Below are 19,743 nucleotides of genomic sequence, written 5' to 3'. Positions count from 1 at the left end.
GATGTTCAATGCAAAACTCATTCTTTCAGCTTTCATAAAAGGGAACAGAACTAAAATACTCCAGCTTAGTGTATGATATGCAGTGAGCAAACTGCTAATGTAATTCAGCATTTAAAATAATATAAACATATTGTTAAATAACAGAAGAAGATAGAAGAATTTTTGCATGTCTGTTTAAAGAGAAAATACCTCTAAATAGGTTTTAGGTTTTTTTAATGCTTAACCAGTGAAACAATAAATCTATAAATCATAGAGCAAAATAGAGATGTAGAGTGTGATTTTTTTTTTTTACCCGTGTGAAAAATTATGCTCTCCAAAAAAGAATAAAAATCTTAAGTAGGATAAAAATATTTGAAATACATTTTGTTAGAAGACAATGAGTCTATTATAAAATGTATTACTGTATTAAAAATAAAGCAGTTCCTATAATGTAGTCTTTTTTCAAATTTAGCTTTCTAATGGCTTTACACCTTTTGCCAAGAATGCTGATGGGCAAATGGGAAAATACGTAGGCTAGAATGGTGATGAAGGCTTTTGAGGTGCTGCGATGTTCAATTTTTGTATCTGTGGACTATTACAGTTTCAGTCCTGGCTTCAGCTGAGCTGGAGGCACTGCTAAAATACCGTCAGTTATGCGCAAGCTACCACCGAGTGTCTGCAGTGCTGCTACTGCTCTTTTGCCTGGAGAAGTCATTTAGGTACACAGGAGCTATGAAGTAGGCCGTATGGCAGAGAGAATTAAGGGGGAATAAAAAGGGAAAAACACTTCACATTAATCAGATACTTCTGAAGTAGAAATGTGTTAGAACTAAACAGGTTTAAGTTCAACTGAAAATAGAAATCTACTGTTGTATCTGAAGGTGATTTGCTGCAAAGATCCAAGATGTTAGTCTTTGATTTTAAGTGACTAAGCTGAAGAGACTCAACAGTTGTTTTTGCCCTGAGGATGCTGTAGTATCTATCAGTTTTCAGCCAAAGGCCTAGAGAAATCAACTTTCCTTTAGCATTTTTTAGTCCTATTGCTCTAATACTGCTGTCTTCAGTGTTAAAAGTGACATCGACTATCAGATTACAACGTACCAGCAATATATTGCAGAAGTACAATGTTAATTTTTGATTACCTACTTAATTTTTTTACTTTTGAAGGTTAGTTTTCCTCTCTCTTCTGAATGAAAAGCTATCGATAAGCTTTACATCTTTTTTCTGAATCTACTTTTTCTATGTTTTTTGATTAAAAACCCAAAACCATTGTGAACCTGTTCTATGCGGTTTAATGTTTTCAGCTTCCAGACATCTCATGGAAAATAAATTTCCCCAAACTAACTAGGAAAAACAACAACAACAAAAAAAGGATTTAATCAGGCAGCTGCTTGTGGATCAGAAATCTGTGGCAAAAAAATCCGACCAGAAGTGAGCAGACTTCTACTGTTGTCCTGCCTGCAAACAAGGTTTTGAGCAGCACCGGAGGATCTGGATGGGATGAAGAACCACTCTCACTTCAGCTTTTTAATTTTTTTATTTTTTGGGCAGGGTAGACTATTGTAACTGATGACTGCTCTGTAACAGCCTGTGAAAAATGAGTTGATAAAGCTGTTCTTGTTCCCAAATGACATATGTAAATATTGCCAAACATACATAAATCCTGTCTTAATAGGAAGAGCAAGAATTAGTCCTCAACGCTCTCTTGATATTAGTAGAAGTTAAGAGGGCTGAAAAATGCAGCTGCTGGTCAAAAAAAGTGTCCAAAGAGAAGGCAAGTTTTCCAGTAGGCGTGAAAATGGAAACCCTTCAATAAGGAATAGGAATATTTTTACCTGGAAATGATGTTAAGATGCTGGAAGCTTAGTTTAGGGTGGTAAATTATTCCCTTCTCATCTGGCCTGTCCAGCCTGGTCAGAATGCACGTCTCATCCTGGGACTCATGTCATCTCCACCAGGAGGATGTAATTACGGTGTAGTGGAAGGTTGTCTGGTCTGCTGTAGCCAAGGAGGACTATCTGTGGCAGCTGAAGTACAGCATCATCTAGCATGATAATAATTCCTAGATTTTGAAATTGGAGTATTTTTGGCTTTCTTTGGGTGAAAATTTTAACCTGTGTGGCAGGTAGATACATAACATAGAATTTCACTCTCTCCCTATTTTCTAATGAACCTAACTTTACCTCTGAAAAATCCCTTTCAAAAGGAGTGTTGTAATCACTGTAGTATTTTGTCAACTTCTTTGCAGGTTCAAGTCTTAAAGTCTTTTTAAAGTAATACAGTCCTTTCCTTCTTGACAGGGTTTTCTACTTCGGTTACAAAGCAAGCTGCAATAGTGTTAGCAGCTCTTACACTATAGCTGCCCACACACAGTGGTGTAAACCATTTGCCTGCTGTATTCTGTCTTTTAAAACATAGTGTTAAAAGCACTGGAATTTCATAAGTAAAATGAGATATGGAGAGTCTGCTATGCTAGAATTATTTTTCAAATACCACATGCCTTCCCAAAGAAATTGTGTTATTTTTGAATAGTTTGCTATTTAGTGCTATTTACTGAAGCAATAGTGGGGTTATTCACTAAATATTCAAAGTAATGGAAGTTATTCATTTACAGTATGTTTCAAATTGTTGTCAAGATTTCTATTGATTTCTCTCTTTACACAAATGCCATCTGTACTATTGCATGCTTTCTGCCATGTTAACTGTCTGTTTGCTGTTCAGGTAGAGAAATAACAGCAGAAACCTTTATGGAGAAATTGGATAATGGTGCCTTGCTTTGTCGGTTAGCTGAGACCCTGCAGGAGAAATTTAAGGAAAACAGCTTCGATGCAAACAAGCCTGGCAAAGTAAGTGTCGGTAAATGTTCTAGCATATATTATTAGTATCTGAGGTATCTGACTGTTTTGGTATTGAACTTTTTGCACAGTTAAGAGAAATCATTTGTGGAGGCTCTGCAAATGGGCAGGGAGGTAATTGCTCTGTGTAGGAAAAATTACAATATAAAATTGGGGGGGATTAATACTTCTTGGGTCATTATTAAAGTAACTACAAGACGAAATTACCCAAAAAAATGGCTTGTAACGTGGAGGATAAGACATAGAACAAGGTCTAGCAGTGCGATGTGGTAGCTAATAGAGAAAATGTGATCCTTGTATTTATTTGCAAGGGGAATATTAAGTAGCTGTGGGAGGTGCCTTTTCCTCCATAAACGGCTCTAGGGAAGCCAATAATAAAATTCTATAGTTTTGGTGCTTTGAGTTTAAAGGTCCTGTAGGTGTCCTGGAAGGGGTTTCAGGGAGGATGTGGAAAATGTGAACCTTCAGATGACACTGGAGAGTTTTGCGAAGATGAGGTTAAGATCTTGCTTGACCGCAACCTCCCTTTAATTTAAATGATTTTCTTAGGACAGTCTTATTGGGAGAAATTAAAGACTGCAGCATGCTTCTTTTTGGGACGAGCTGAATTAAATGGTTGATGTATACATCAATGCATTTACTGTGAAACTGTTTTTATTTTTATTGAAACCAGATACATCTTCCTTGAAAACTAAATCAGGCAAATACACAGAAGGTAAAAAAGAGCTCAAGAGCGGAAATCACAAAACGTGTTGTCGTTTCTTGGTGTTCTCATAACTCATCTGTAGCAGAAATTAGGGCACAGCCTTGTGTCAGCTGCAGCTGCGTATGTTGTTTTTCTTGGGTCCAAGCTGATAATTGTTGTTGCAGAAGAAATTGTCTGGACAAAGGCAGGCTTTATTTATTTAATTATTTTTAACCTTCTGTGGGTTGGGGTGGGTGCAGGGGGCATTGTTTGCTTGCTTTGTTTCTGTTTTTGGTTTTTGTGTTTGGGGTTTTTTTGTTTTTTTTTTTTCCTCCCTAAAGAAAAAGGAAGAGATAGCTGGGAAGGAAGATAAGAAGTAGAGAAGGAAGGAAACCTTTCTCTGCAAAGCGGGAAAAGACATCTGGAACTCATATTTCATATTTCAGATTCTAATCAGGGTTTGGTTAATAGAAGCACTGGATGACTTTTGAGTTCCTCTTTATAATATGATCTAGCTTGTCTTCAACTAAGTGATGGCCTGTTAGTGTTATAGTAGATCCCAAGCTGAGAAAACACTTATGGCAGTCTTCTTGGTTGAGCCTAGGAACTAGCGAGGCCGAAAGAAGGGTTACTTGTTGTTTTGTTTCCTTCCCTTAACAAACAAACAAAAGGTACCATTATTGATGAAAAAGCTTCAGTGAATGCCCAAAAGCGTAAAATTGGCTATGTAGTTCTAAAACATTCCCTTTTCATATACTGCCCAGCTGGTGTACTAGAAAATCACAAAATGCAAAGCATTTTTTACAGACTGACATCTCAGAAAGCCATGTCCATTTAATATAAAACTATGAGGACAATAATAGTCCTAAATTCACGAACAACTACAAAATTGTAGTGAAAATTCAGAAATTCAAGCAATATATTTTTGTTAGGTGTCTACTGCTTTTTGGGGTCTGGCTTTGGTTTTTTTTTATTTTGTATCATCAGGCTTTTGTCTGATGGTGGCTCATTTGGAGAGAGCTACCATTTGGAGAGAGAACCCAGAAATGTACCAATGTTTGGTACTTCTGTTTTTGCTGCTGAAAAGAGGTAGACCTCCCTTCTTGTATTAACTTCCTCATACGGCCTTCCTTACTTCAGTTATCTGATCCCCTTTATTTGAACCTAAGTTACATTAGAAGCCAATTAGTCGTTTGTAATCCCATATGTTGTAATTACTTAGATTTGTTGGTCTTTTATTTGTCAAACTGGTATAACGGGCAATGCAATTAAAGGGAAAAAATTGTGCTCCACTGCTGTTTTCTCAATGTGTATGATTTCATACTTAGTGTAGTAAGAATTCAAAGAAATGGCAGAGTAATAGATTTGTGTCATTGTAGGCTATTAGGGAGCTATTTATCCTTTCAGATTGTAATTCCCTGGGTATCAGTCCTAGGCAATAGGACTAGTCTACACATTGGAAAATCTGACTTGTGGTGCCAAGGAAATTATAAGACGACTGTACCGTATGAAATTTAGCATAGTAAGAATTCCTCAATCCTCCCCTGAATAATTATTATGCATTCTGTTATTAATACATGTGGAATTTTGAAGCCATTTGGCCATTTCTTTGTGCACAGGAAAACATTATGGTCTTTCATCGTAGTGCCCTGGTGACTTCCCTGGCAGCTGGAAGAAGCTGCTGACTTAGAGTGCAGCCTCTATCAAAATAGATAACGTGCTTTTCTATCCATGTATGTAACCTTTAATTTTTTTAGATAGAAGCAGACTGATATAAAAAGACTGGCTGCCAGAAGGATCAGCTTGCAGGCAGCACCAGGTTGCCGCTGAGTAAGGGAGACAGGATAAGACTATAGATAATGGGGGGGGCGGGGACAAGCTTGAAGATTTGGTCTGTTTTCACAAGTGAAGTTTTTCCTTGTATAAGAGCTACTTCCTAGATCGCAAAGCTCCATAAAATACTTTGGTTTTAATTTTTTCTTGGAGGAAGATGATATATCCTGCTCTGCTTGATATGTACTACTGATGGCGAATTTACTTTTGCAACTCTTTGGGGCTGTCTGGCCAGTTTAGCAGCTATAGCAACATGTGTAAGAAGACATTAAAAACTAATACTGCATGAACTGACTCATCGGTGTTTTTCCGTAATTCCTTAAATCCATATTGCAATAGTCTACAGAATGGCAGAGGTTAAATCCTGTTGCACAAGCAGTTAACCCAGAAGCAGTAAGTTTCTAGTTACTGTCAGTTTTGCAGTTTGTTTCCTAACAGAACTGTATCATTCCCTTTCTTACTAGGGAGGACTGAACTTCATCTGTCAGGGACCCTCTAGGTCAGCATCAGCTTCTTTGTGTGGAATAAATCAGGAAGGCAGAAGCCAAAAAATGTGTGCCTCCCAAAATATCGTGTTTTCCAAATCTGGAAGAAAAATGGTGGTATTGATATAAACCTTTCCTTTTTTTTTTTTTTGTCATGTGGAGACACTTTTGGATACTGGGGACATTTTCTTCAAAAGACGTAGGGAACTACTGGTAATATGACTTGGGGAAACAGCTTTAAGAAACTGAAAAGGAGACAAAAAGGTGTGTGATGCAAAAGTTAAGTTGTCTTTCCTTAAGAGTCAGACGAAGGCAATGAAGGATTGATTTTTTAGGAGCGAAGGAGATCAACGGAATAGCTTTTTATGAGTGACTGAGTAGGCTAGGATTCTTCAGTGTGGAAAGAGGCAGCACGAGGGCATATGATGGAACCTGTGAGATCAGGAATGGCATGCTAGATGTTCAGTCTTTTCTATATGAAAACTATGGGACATTGAATGAAGAGAGTAGGAGCCAAATAAACAAAAGGGGGTCCTTGTTTGTGAATCAGTTGGAAATTTCTTGCCAGTGAATGTTAAAGTTTACCTGGGTTCGAGAAAGCACTGAATAAGGTAATGGAAGAGGGATCCCTTGGAGGGCGGAATACACAGAAACCTTATCTAGGCGAGGAAGTCCCCATAACTGAAAATGCTTGGAGCTTCAGAAAGTATTGAGAGGTGTAACATGTTTGCTGTGGTCTTCGTCTTCCCTAGATGCTTACTTACGGCCACCTGGGTTGGATGAACCTTTAGCTGACCCAGTAGGGTCACCCTTCTGTTCTGTGTGTTATTGCTTCTTGGGGCTGGATACCTTGCTGGTTGGGCAGGTGGACGTGGACAAATCTATCCTTTCTCAAGGGTCAAACCTCAAAGAAATTATTTTAAATTAAGGAATTTAATACTTTTTTGTTCTATGTAGAGATGCCTCTTTAGGACTGAATGCCTACAGCTAAAAATAGCACCCGAGTCACACTCTGCTTTGGTATCTGTTATCCAGGGGAGTAACGTGTGCTTGAGAGCACTGGAGTTTGGCAGCCTCTGGTGCAGTTTACGCGGTCTCTGCTCGTTGCCTTCTGAGCTTAATGCCATAATAGGCACCTTTGGATATCATAATGGATACTCTGAATGCATCTGCCACGAGTCTAGCTCCCGAACCCTGTGGTATTTGATTTGTTAACCATTCAGTAATAAGTTATTAAAAGCATTTCAGTTTCTAAAGGTGAAGCATTTAACAGTTGTTCATTTCAAAGGCTGTTAGGTGCTAGGTTCTTTTGCAAATCCCAGAAGACAATGTTCTTCATCGTTAAACAGCTATACCGTGCTTCAAAATCTGATGGTTCTGAAAAGGGTGGTGTTGTATCTGATCCTTTGCTTCAGACAGAAAAAACTTTAAGCTTAAATGAAAACAGAAATTGTAAACAGGGAGCGCAGTATTAGACTGGTGTGACTGGATGCTGTATTTTTAAAGAAGTAATTTTTTCCACTTTTTGGAGATTTTACAGTCATAAATAAATGTAATCATGTACATTTGTAAAATGACAAGGAGATGACTGATACCAATCTTAATAAATGCTCAAGACTTGTACAGTAGTAAGCTGTTGGAACTATCTGTGCTGCTGCTGCTAATGATCTACTGTGTAGAAGCTACAGACTTATTATTATAGCAGGAGTTATGCCATAAAAGTGATTCATGTCACAGGATGCCATTTTGTAATTTTCTCCCATTGGCTTGAATTTCATCTCCGTGTTCTCCTGGCAGTATTTTACTTTTTCTGACAGATAGTTAATTTGAGAATTTCACAGCTGTAGAAACAAATTCAAAGCATCAAGACATGTGCAATATGCACAGAGCCCAACTTTGCTTGGGCTTAGTTTAGTAAGCCCATTAATAAAGATTTTAAAATAAACATAAATAAATTGTGTTAATAGTTATCACCATTTTAATAGGCAGGTCATAATAGTCTGCCCACCATCCTTGAAGCTGCCTATATGTTTATGAACATGCCATTGAAAACAAAGTTTTCATGGGGAATGAATGAAAACGAGTTGAAGCTGAATCATCCTTGTTCTCAGAGGTTAATCAGATAAATCTCAGCTCAAATCTGTCTTAGAAATACTTCTGAGTAATGAATCAGAATGTAAAATTTAACCTCGTTTTCAGGAAGTTGGGATCTAGATTTGATTTGACCTGTGAAAGAAATAGAATTAAGTCCAAAACAGATCTGGATGCAAACATTTTTTTAAGTCCTATAATGTTTAATTCAAACACCCATTTAATTTTGTTCTTCCACTGGGAACTGATTTAATAAGATGAAACTGAATGTGCACTGAAATGAAGCTGTTGTGTAGAAAATGGCAAATTTTGTCCTTGAATGTGCATGTGCCCTTCCATCGAAACTGGCTGTGAAAGCAGTAATTTATGCACACACACATTCATGTATTTCCTAACATTAAGAGATTCTGTCTGTGTCTTGCCCGTAGTCCTAGTATCCAAAGTGTATTTTACAGCTGTTCCGTATCCAAAGCTTTCATTTGCTCCTGGGAAATATACTTAATGAATCTGATATTTGGTGTAAATCAGTGTGACAACATTGGCTTCTCAGAGTCTGGCAGGTTTGCCTAGGGTGAGATTTTGGGCTAGTGAGAGCACTTTGAGAGTCACATTACACATTTTGAGAGTTACAATTAAGGGATCCCAACCGAGGTTTGGGATGGAAGTTTTTTGCCCTTAATTAAGTTCTAATATTGACGTTGGATCTCAGAGGCAAAACAAGTCAGCAGTTACACACCTGAAAAGTCACAGTTTGTGTTAAATTTCAAGATGTTTATGTTTCTAAAGAGAATTATGTATATCTGTGGAAGTAGAGGCAGAATCCTGTAAACTAAGGGACTCAAAGCCAGGGAATTGACTTGAACTCACTGAGTTCAATATTGAAAGAAGAGGCCAGTGGCAAAAGGAAATTAACTTGGCCTCCAGTTTATAATCTTATTCTATCTCGGCTCTGAGCTTATTGTTTGCTTTTGGAAGAATACATCTCTGTGCTTTCATTTTTCCACATCTGTAACCTGGGAATACTATTCACTGTACACTAGTGGCTTGATCTGTGAGCATTGTAAAGTGCTCTGAGCACTTCCCGTGCCAAATGGTATTGCTGCCCCATTTGGTGAGCTGTGAATAATATTAGGTAGTTCCCGTTATGGAAAAAAAAGAAGATATTTGACTCTGCTTATTTACAAGAAACATGGAAGTTCATGGTGCGCTAAATGTAGGGAGGAGACAGGCCTTTGCTTGTGAATCTACTGTTTCAAAAAGCTTTTTCCATTCTGTGATGGGACCACAAGCAAATGTAGTGATCCTAGTCCTCCTAGTAGAAAAGTAGAGAATTTGGACCAATCTGGTTTAGGATTTGACTCATCTCCAAAACCGGTGAGAGTCGGGGCTGAGTAACAGCTTTGGGCTTGCTTTAACAATTTATAGGAACACAAGATGTGTTTATGCTTGTTCTAGCTTTTCAATCCTTCCTTTGCATAAAGGAAATTCTGTGAACGGAGAAATTTATCGGAATCCTGGAGTTTCAAGAGAAGTAACAAATGCCCCTGAGTCTCCAAGGCATCCACCGTCAAGGAAAGCAAAGTGTCTGGCAGTTTAGAAATTCAGTTTAGAAATGAGGAAGTTTGCTTTTAGAAAACACTATGTATCTTCATATGGATATATTATCACATAGGTTAAATGACAAATGAATATGCTACTGTAACCCTCATTTGTAAGTAATCTGTTCAAGTCTTGGACAAGGTGAGACACTTGTACAGATACTGTAAGGTTAAATTGTTGTTTTTGTTTACAGAAGACCATACACATCCGACAAATTGTAAAAGGTGTAACAGGTCATGGTAGTATATCTTCACCTAAACCGAAGAAAAATCAAACCAGGAAGAGAACTAGGAAGATATTTAAAAATTTGCCAAGGCAGCTAGCTTGGCTGGCGGACAAGAGGCAGGCTGTACTTGGCATAATTCAAAGGCTCAGTAGTTGGTTTAAGATCTAACTAAGCCTGAATAAAGTAGTAAAGACCACAGTATTTTTGAAGGGCTCTTAAAAATGAACAGGCTAGTAAAAAAGTTTTTGGGCTAGATAGTACAGTTTATAAAATCAACACCAAAGCTCTTTGACCTTCCCTTGCTGAAGTAGTCAGAAAGTGGGTGTGCATTAAAATTATTCAGGATATTAAAATACAAAAAATAAGCCAAACGAGAGAACTTCATTTTTCTTCAAGTAGAAAAGGTCCTGCCCTAAGGAAATCTTGCTTTTGACAAATGATTGAGACGCTGTGCAATGACAATTAGTAAATTTATAATTCCCTTTCATGTGGTCTTTCTGTAATATAATTTTTGAACTTACTGCATCAAGGTATTCTCAATTAAGAATAAGACTAACAAATTCCTAAACAGAATCAGAACGTGTGATGGCTATGAGAACATCCACAGATACAGTAGAAAGAATAACTTAAATTTTTTAAAATTATTTTTGATTTGGAAAAGGAATACATTTTCGTGTCTGAAGGTGTAATTCAAGCTAAAACGGAAAGGCCTAAGAATAAATTTTCTCTTTGGATAGTTTCTTCTATCGTTGTCTGCTTTGAAGTATCTTCCTCTGAAGCATGTGGATCTTAGTCCTCTTACACCCTGGATGGCCAAGCTGAAAATTGGATCTAATCAAACATGGTGGTTCTATTTTTACTGCAGTCTTCAGTTTCTCAAGTTTATCTGTGTCCTGTAGATGGGAGGGATTCCCAGCAAATACAGTATTCTGTAAGCTTGGTGCCTTGAGCCTGTCTGTCCAGCATAAAGAGTCCTCAGCTATAGCACAGCCATACTCAGGTGCTCTCTGGAAGTTGTAAGCCTGACTCTCCAGTCGAGAATCGCATGGATGTGGTTAGGTTATGAACAGATTCTTTGTGGTCTGGGGCAGCAAGTTGCTTGTCTGCACACTTGTACTTTCTGAAGACTTTTGTTTTGCAGTAAAAGCTTGTGGAGCCAATTTTCTAATCATTTACAGTATAGATATGGCCCTCAGTTACTTGGGAGTAAAAAAAAAATAATAGAGCATTGTCTTTTTGTATATTAATCTTTATAGTGGCAGACTGATGTGGATATGAGAGGAAAAGAATAATCTTGTGAAATGACTCACAAGTGCTAATCCATCTGGAAGGAATCATTTCCACAAGACTGTAAAGCTATTTGTTGGAGAATTCCTTGTACCTTTCTCAGACATGTCGATAGCTTGCTGAGCTCATGTTCAACTGGATTGCTACCAGGTTTCTTGCGGATGCTGTAAGATTTGCCTGCAACAGGTCATGTGGACAAACCTTATATGCCTCAACAAATAATTCTTGCAACTAAGGCTTTTCTGCTTGCAGGAGAATTGCATGGTAGGGCAGAGTTCTGTTTCTCACCACACCGTAAGTGGAGATTTCTGAATAAATTTAGGATATTCTGCAATTGTCTGCTTGGCACCTTCCAGGTGAATACATTAAAGAACTTTTTATAAGCTTTTAGGTGTGCTTGAAGCCATGCTGTGGTGGGGACAGAGCTACACAATCCTGGAAGGAGCACTGAGACATCTCTCTCCACATGGTTCTTCTCGCTGATACCTCTTGTCCTTGGGAAAGCATGGTTTGTTCCCTCGTTTGGCTGGAGCATGTCTAATCTCTGTGTGAACTGGCCTTGCTCTTGTCAGTGACCCTGAGGTAGGGATTCCCCTGCATGCCCTCCCTCCACTCCTATCAGACATTGCAGAAATAATCGCAACTTGCATCTCAGGGTAGGTGTCGTGGAAAAAGCGGTGCAGATATAAGCGGCTAACTGCCCGTTAGATCCTGCTTTGGGAAATAGCCTAATGATTGAGACTGTAAATCAAGGCAAGAGGAGAATCAAACTTTGACTTCTTATAATATCATTTACCTAGAAGGCATCTTAAGTAGTTTTTTTTTTTTTTTTAATTAACATTGGATTTGTATGGAATACAAATTTTATGACGTGTCGAAGTATTAGTATTAAGACTGGAAATTTTTACAACATTCTTACCGTTGCTTCGGTCCAGGTATTGCAAATAGGGATGGCATATTTTCGGAGACAAGTATATAAACAGCCATTTTTAGATTTGCTGGATTTTGCCTTTTAGGTGAAATGCAATGTAACAATCCTATTATTTGTTTTGTTAGGTCTTTAAAGCAAACTGTAAAAATCTTTCTAACAGATCTTTCCATGGGGCTTTTTATTTAGACTATTAGGAATAGTCCGGAACAGAAATGTAAGATGATGAATTTGAGTGGAAATTAGCATATGTTTTTAAAAGCTCGAGAAAATATAGTTTAGTCCAACTATCTTCAGCTTAATTGTGCAATTTCTAGGTCAAACTTACTGTTAGTAGTTTTTAGGGAATAATGAATAAGCAAGAACTACAGAATTTGGTCCATTTACCAGTAGTGAGCCTGGAACTTACAATAATGAGCCAAAATTCCTGAAACAATGGGAAAAGTGAATATACAGCCATAAGTGATGAATGCAATGCAGAAGGAGAGAACAGAAGTCACTTTCAGGCATAGACACCAATTTTTAGATATCATAGTTATGTCTAATTTGTTTATTTAAACATGTATTCTCATTTGGACTTGTATATGTAAATTGGCCCCAAATGCTTCAAGTATACAGTAAAGCTTTGTTCGCAACTTTGGAGGCTGATTTAAGGCTGGTTTGGAAATTTGGCTGTATAGATTAACATTCCAACATGTTTTTCAAATCACGGACACTTTTAAATTCTACACCAGCTTAGAATTCCCAGGGCTCTAGCAGTTTCCTTGTGGTTTCTAATTGGAAAACTCAGAGAAAATCAGATTCTTTATCATAAAGGCAAAGATGCCATTTTTCTTTAAATGAACATACAGGGCTTTGGAGAATCAGACTTACCTGCAGTGAACTACGTGTGAAATTCTTTCTGAATGTTTTCAGAGTCTGCGTGAAAATTCTATCTTTGTTAAACATCTGGAAATCCAAAAAGCGAACAGATAAAGCATCTGAAAAAATTCTGTCTTCCTTTAGACCGCATAGGTCTTTATCACAGTCTTCCTTGACACTTGGCTCGTGTTAGGTAAAGCACCATTTGGAACTAATCTTACAGAAAGAGCTGGGAACCCTCCACCCTGCCTTGCACTTGAAAAGGTCACCAAGCGTGCGACTGATCATTGAGAGGAAAATGGGGGGAAAAGGGAGAAGGGGCATGACTGTCATTCGGCAGTATCCCCAGCGTGATAATTATTAGGTTTTTGAATGCCACCTTACATTTGCTATTGAGGCTGCCAGTTATCCACTATAATTCCATAGATCCAAGAAATATGTTCGTTATTTGAACTGTATTATGCCACACTGTAAGTGAAATTATGGAAACATCTTTCAATATGAAACTTTAGGACCTATAATGTGTTTTGATGGACTTCAGCTATTCTGACTGAAATTTTTCTAAGCATTGTCCTTAGCTTGGGTTCTTCTGGAACGATTAAGGGGAAAAAGTGATTTTGAAATTTCTGAGACTAAAATGAGTTGTTTTTGCCAAAAATTAATATTTTTCATATTTAATTTTATTTTGTGAGACAATCATATCCCCTTCAAGAATGTGATGTTTGATAAAGCATGATTGTGGGTTAATAAGATGCTTTTTGGAATGTGTCCTGTGAAGATCCCCTCAGATTTGACCAGTTTATATCTCATGGAAAAATTGCTGCTTATGCGTGTAGTTGCCATGTTTGTTCACGGGTCCTGCTGTGAGACAGTGAAATAGCTACAAGCAACTTAGTCAAATGCAATCCTCCTGTTTTTCTCATTAAATTACAATATAAATGAGGGAAATTCAGAAACTGGGGTTCTTTAATGTCTTCAACTAACTTTATGTTAATTCAGCTCTGACTTCCGTGGTTGTGATGAGGAAAAGCTCACGATCACGCATCAAAGGTAAGGTGTGTAACTGCCCTCTGGAAGAGCAACTGTGAGAATTGCCCCATTCTGTTGTAATCAAGTATTATCTAAGGAACCTATTATGAAATGCCAATTTTAATAAATCCTGATCTAAACATAAATTATGAAAAAGAGGCCTAAGGCCAAAGTACAGAGCATTTATTGAATGGGCATCAACTACGGAATCCCAGGCTTTGCCCCATGCGTTTGTTTTCAGGAACACTGCAAGGAGGTATTTGCCGTGACTTACCTTAGTGTCTCTGTTTATAAAACTTCAATAAGCTTTTTTAAATTTTTATTGCAGTCTCTCTCTTTAATGTGGTTATCTCATTAGGAAAAAAAACAAGCCACCTTTGATTTTTGTGTTTGGCCTGCTAGCGTTTTCAGATTGTAGGTTAGTAGAAGTAGTGGCTTTTAATCTGTGGTGCGTACGTGCTTGGAGCGTGTAAATTACTTCTACAAGATCTCTGGAAGTCTGCTAATAAAAGTGAGCTTGTCAGTAGGCATAGATATGTTATACAGTTAGGTGTTTGGAAATTTTGAAAGTCAATTCATAGACCTCCCCAAGATTTTGGTCTATAGTGACTTAATACCATCCTCAGTTCCACAGATTTGAGTGGGCAGGAGCAGGGTCTGACATCTGTTTAAATGGGCTCTTTGTGGTCGGCTTCCATGAGTTGTGCCTCACCTGCTCTCCAGTAGAAGGCTCCTGGTTGTTGGGCTTTGTACGTTATCCAGCTGCCCGATAGCCAGCCTCTCATAGGTGGCCTTCTGATTCATTCACAACGTCCCACACGTTTCCTCCTTTAGTTTAGCTTTCCAGACATTTCCAGGTAATTCAGTTGCCAAATGTCAGTTGAATCTTAAGAGAAATTCATCACCTGTCATATTTTACTGAGGCTTTTGCTTTCAGTTAGATAGATGTCACTTAGTCTGGCAAACAGCGTGATTTTTGCCTCCATATGTTTAAATGGACATGTCCCTTGGCTACATTTAAATTAGTTATTAGTCAAATAATCAAATGTGCTTAAGCTCATGAATGAAGCTCCTACCTTGCCAATTTTTGACATTATTTACATCTGGGTGTCCCAGTTGTCTGGTGTGTTGTATGTGAATTGAATCATCTCTTGTAGTCTTTGGCTTTCTAACACACTGCAAAAGTAGGAGATGCAGTGTTTCTGTTAAACTAGTTTTTCATAAGTATTTATTAACCATCTTTTGTGTGTGTTTTTTTTTTTTTTTTTTTAATGATAACCAATGTTTTCATCTTCTGCTGTGTGACCAGTAAGCTGTGTCTTGGACACAGCACCTAGAAGAACAAAGCCATGAACAAAATCTTAACTTTTAAAACGATGTTGTTAAATTAACCTTATTCTCCATCTATGCTTACTCTTAAGAAGTTAATGCTATGTGGAAGAAGTGGGAGAGTGTATTCTACTTCGACACTAATAGTATGGCTAAACCATTCCCTTAGCTCTGTGTTTATTTTAACATTGATGTCTGTATGTTGATATAAAGCCTTGATGATGTTAATTATTTTTATTGGCACATCATAAATCTGTTAGGTATTCCAAAGTGATCACAAGTGCTTTCTTAGATTCTAGGGAGTTGATAATGAGTGATTTTTGGCTTTTGATGATCTCTGCAATGATTACATAGGATAAAAATCTGGTCAGCACATGATACTTCAACTTGAAATCCAACCTGCTGTTCCATTAAAATGACATCTCTCTACAGTGCTTAATATGATGATGCAAAGACTGTGTTTCACTGAAGGAGAATGTTTTGCCAATTGTTAAGTGACTTGCTCGGGATGCTTTCTTTGTTGTAAGCGCAATGTCATTTTTCATTAATCTGGAAGCTGTTCCTGGTTCCATGTCTGTTGAAAAGTTTGGCAATTTTTATTGATGTCTCCTAAGCCTTCAAAATTTCCATGCTGAGTTTTTGGTTTTTAAATTTTCCTGGATTTTAACTTCCATTGCAGCTTTGGGAGGGCTGGGGTTGTGTGTTTTTTCTTAGGTTTTAGTTTTTTTGCAGTGGGAAATGCTTCATTTTAAATTCTATGTATGTATTTCTACATTCAGAGTTCTTTGTACCCATTTTATTTATGCATTTAGCACCTTCTTTTCATTGTTGGTCCAGTTGTTATATTTGGAATGTGCTTTCTCCCATAGTAAATGGGGTAGGGGAAAACAAAACTGGGCCCACCTTGAAAAGGAGTACTTATTTTACCTTGTAGGTATTAGAGTTGCATGTATTAAATGTCTAGTTCATACTTGTCTATACTTTATGGCTATTCGCTAAACCTGAATTTTAGCACTGCAAAGCATTCTAAGGTAAATTTGATTTTTTCCTTTGCCGAAACAAGTGTCTGGGACACCACTTCTGTGATTTATAAATGGGATCTGAAATGTTTTAGGTTTGAGTTTCTGAGGAATTAAGACTAGCAGCTGAATAAATGATGGCTGGCTAAAGGGTATTGTCACTCTGTGGTGAGGGGAATTGTAACAGCTCAATAAGAGTAAGTTCTTGTAGCAATGATCTTCAGTTCATTTATGTTTAACTAATTAATAAAAGACAAGGAGAAAAATCATATTTACAGAGAAGATTGTGGCAGAACTTCTCTTTTGTATTCTTTATCCTAAAGCGCAAATTCAGATTTTGAGGGGAAGGAGGGCTTTTCTAAGAATCCCTGAGCCAAATGAGGGAAGAATTTAAGAAGGAAAAGAATAACTCTGTGGCCAGTAGCAAAGTTAAAAGAAAAATTGTAAAAATATCTGAAACAGATGCATGTTCTATCTAGCTGATATACACAAATTTCAATATGAATTTATGCTTACGTAACACTGAGTGGTTGCGTGAGACACCACTGCAGTCAGATACTGCAGTCTCCATAGTGTAATCTTCCCCCCCCGCCCCCCCCTCCTTTTTTTGGTTGATGTAGGTCATCAGGTGATAAAAGAAATTTTTTGTGACAAGTGCCTAGCTAACTGTAACCCTCTTCCATAACAAACAAAATTGCTAACCTTTTTCCTTTTATTCAAGAGTGAGCGACAGTTCAAAAAGTTGTGAAATGATCTATTCAAAGAGCAGGGTATGATTAGGAAGCTTCAGAATATGTCTCAAGTCTACTATAAAAAAAAAAAAGGTGTTTTTAACATGTGTTTGTTGACCCTCATTTTGAAAAAAACAGTACCCAAAAATACATTTTTCCATGTGATTTCAGAGCATCAGTGTAAGACGGTCCCTTTTGGGATTAGAAGTGAACCTGACAGCATTTTTCCAGAATTGCGTCATATGTTTCACTCACACTTTCACATCCTGCATTAAACCACATGCATGCACATCAACAAGACAAGATTGTAAAAGGAGTGTAACTGGGGAACTGTTTTCATGATATTTGATAGGAGTAATTGCGGCCACTGCTGTTTCAAAGCAACTGCGGTTATACTATACTGTGTCAACAAAAGTCACTTTTACCATATGGAAACCTAATTACTTCAGAATGATCTGTTAGAAAGCACTTTTGAGATAGGCCATTTGTACAAATCAGTAAAAAATATTTGTGCATGAAACCTTTCTTAAATTAGAGCTTTCATGTGTTACAGGTTGAACATTACAGTGATGGTTTTGGAAATATTAAAGAAGTAGACTTCTATTTAAAAGGCGGTGGGGAAATTTATTGGGTGATGAGAAAATAGGAGTGTATCCCTATGATTTCTGTGATAAACCCGATCGTGCTGGTGTTGAATGGAGAGGAGGGTTTTTTGCCATTCTCTTCAGCAATTCCCTAATATTGTGGGAAATGGGATGAAATACAGAATGCTACATTTTGGTGAGATGACGTGGTGCCAGGGATACAGATCTCTGTAGTATTTGTTCTGTAAAATGACTTAAAGCTTCTTCATGTCTTCCAATAACGTCGGTTTTTTCCCTTCTGTAATCCAGGACATGCCTTGTTTTTACATTTGGATGTTTGTCACTTCTGAGTTGTTTAGGGTACCTCTTAATCAGACAATTCTTTGTCGCTATGAAACTAGAGACTGTCACAAGTTTGATTAGTTAAGTGTGATAGTTACCTAGACTCTCCTTATGTGCTGTTAGTAGCTGTTACTACAAAAACGTACTTCTAAAAGGCACCGTAATCCTTACAGTTGTAAAAGCCATGTCGCGAGCTCCACGAACGTTTAAGTGTCACAGCGAAGCTAGGTTGACTGATGTGTTTAAAGGTCTGTCTTAGTCGTCAAGGTATAGAAGCCTTTACGTACGTAAGTTTTAGGTGGTTTATTTGCCGACTCGAGCTGCATAGGTCTCTGACACATAAACCGTCCGGTCTGAATCGCTTTCCTTGAAAGCGTTTCTGTATTTGGGCCGTATGATCTACCTAAATCAGAAGACCTAAAATATTTAGTGCCAGGTTTAGTCGCCTGTTGTCAGCCCTGGGGAGCAGCAGCGACGCCGGGGAGGACCAGCGTTGTGCGTGCTCCCGCCGGGCGCCGCGATGCCTTCCCAACAGCCCCTCGTAAGAAGGGCGGTGTGCGTTGTCCTGGCCGTCTCCTCGCTTCTAGCGGCTTGCGTACTGCCGCGGGCACCTGCGCCGAGGAGCAGCTCCTGCTCGCCCGGGCCGGTGCTACAGCTTGCCCAGGGCCGGGTGGAGCAGGTCGGTTGTGCCCACGCTGGGCCCAGGGCCCCTCTGATTGCCAGCGAGCAGCCGCCAGCCGTATAGCACAGTATTTCTCTCCTAGTTCAAATTTCCTGAAGTAATAGGAGGGTTTTACCACCGCTTTCCAGAACAGCGTTTGATGCCCTTAGAATGACATGGAAGAACGTAGGCCGGTTATTGGGGAGTGTGGTAGGACAAAGTGGCGTAAGGGCACGGAACTGGCTGGGCTGGAGTTGGAGAACTGGGTGGGAAGAAACAAACCTGGTATGATTTCCTGTGTAATTTCACCTGTTTGGTGGTGTGGTGTGGTTTTTTTAAAATTTATTCTGGGTTTAGTGGATAGCTGCCTTCCTTACTTTCTTCCTCCTTCCCCTCCCTTGTTCCAGGATGGTCCAGGAGGTGATGCGGTATCTGTGACACAAGGTTTACTTGGATTTTTCTTTAAAATATCATGTAAAACTGGTCAGTGTTTTCTGCTACTACAATATAGACAACTATTAATATCTCCTTGTAAATACTTTGAAACATAAGCATAATTTTTACAAAACAAGGAAATGCAAAAAAGTGCATTTGGAATTAGAATTGTGGGGGAATGAGAGCTAGACAGTGATCTGAGGAACAGGTCTAAACGTTTATAAGGCATGTGTTTATGTCTAAGACAATTTATAAACTGCCATTGACATATTGATAAAATAAGTAGAATGGTGTTTATCCCTGTAGCCATTTTATTTGCAGTTTATTTGATTTATCAGGTATATAGAGGTGTGTATGCATATATATTTTTGCAATTACATTGCTGCTATCATATCTTTTATATAAAATCATATATCAACTCTTTCTAAGCTGTCTTCAAATAGTATTAGTGGCATTAGTATGCTGCCAGCCGCTGTTGTAAGGGGAAGCCTACTCCAGTGTCTTTTTTTTTCCTCCCCTCCTCACATTTCCACCATTAATTCCTCCACGATTTGGAGATTTCTAAAGTTATACACTAAGCATGTTTCATTCTCTCTTCATTTTGCCATGGACAATGGCTGTTTTTCATTAGAGGAACAGAAATCTTAAATGACAACTAAATGCTAAAGGATGTTTTTTGTGTGTGTTTCGGTAAATGTACCAATACAAGCAAAAAGGTTGCTGTGGTAATTACTCTGGTTCGGATATTGAGACGCTATATCAGTAGCATCTCCCCTGATATCAA

The 19,743-nt window shown here is 38.2% G+C and overlaps 1 protein-coding gene across 1 annotated transcript in view; it reads left to right on the top strand.

Annotated features, from left to right (window-relative positions):
* Positions 1-19,743, top strand: part of LOC104626843 (growth arrest-specific protein 2) — a 36,250-nt gene that overhangs the window by 5,587 nt on the left and 10,920 nt on the right. The window contains exon 2 of the mRNA XM_010294867.1: positions 2,701-2,825. Coding sequence (XP_010293169.1) covers positions 2,701-2,825 — 125 coding nt within the window. The remainder of the gene's footprint in view (positions 1-2,700; positions 2,826-19,743) is intronic.

The sequence above is a fragment of the Phaethon lepturus genome, unplaced genomic scaffold (genome assembly GCF_000687285.1).
Source record: "Phaethon lepturus isolate BGI_N335 unplaced genomic scaffold, ASM68728v1 scaffold21309, whole genome shotgun sequence".
Lineage (NCBI taxonomy): Eukaryota > Metazoa > Chordata > Aves > Phaethontiformes > Phaethontidae > Phaethon > Phaethon lepturus.
Note: the sequence above shows the minus strand (reverse complement) of the source record. Positions and strands in the feature narration are given on the sequence as shown.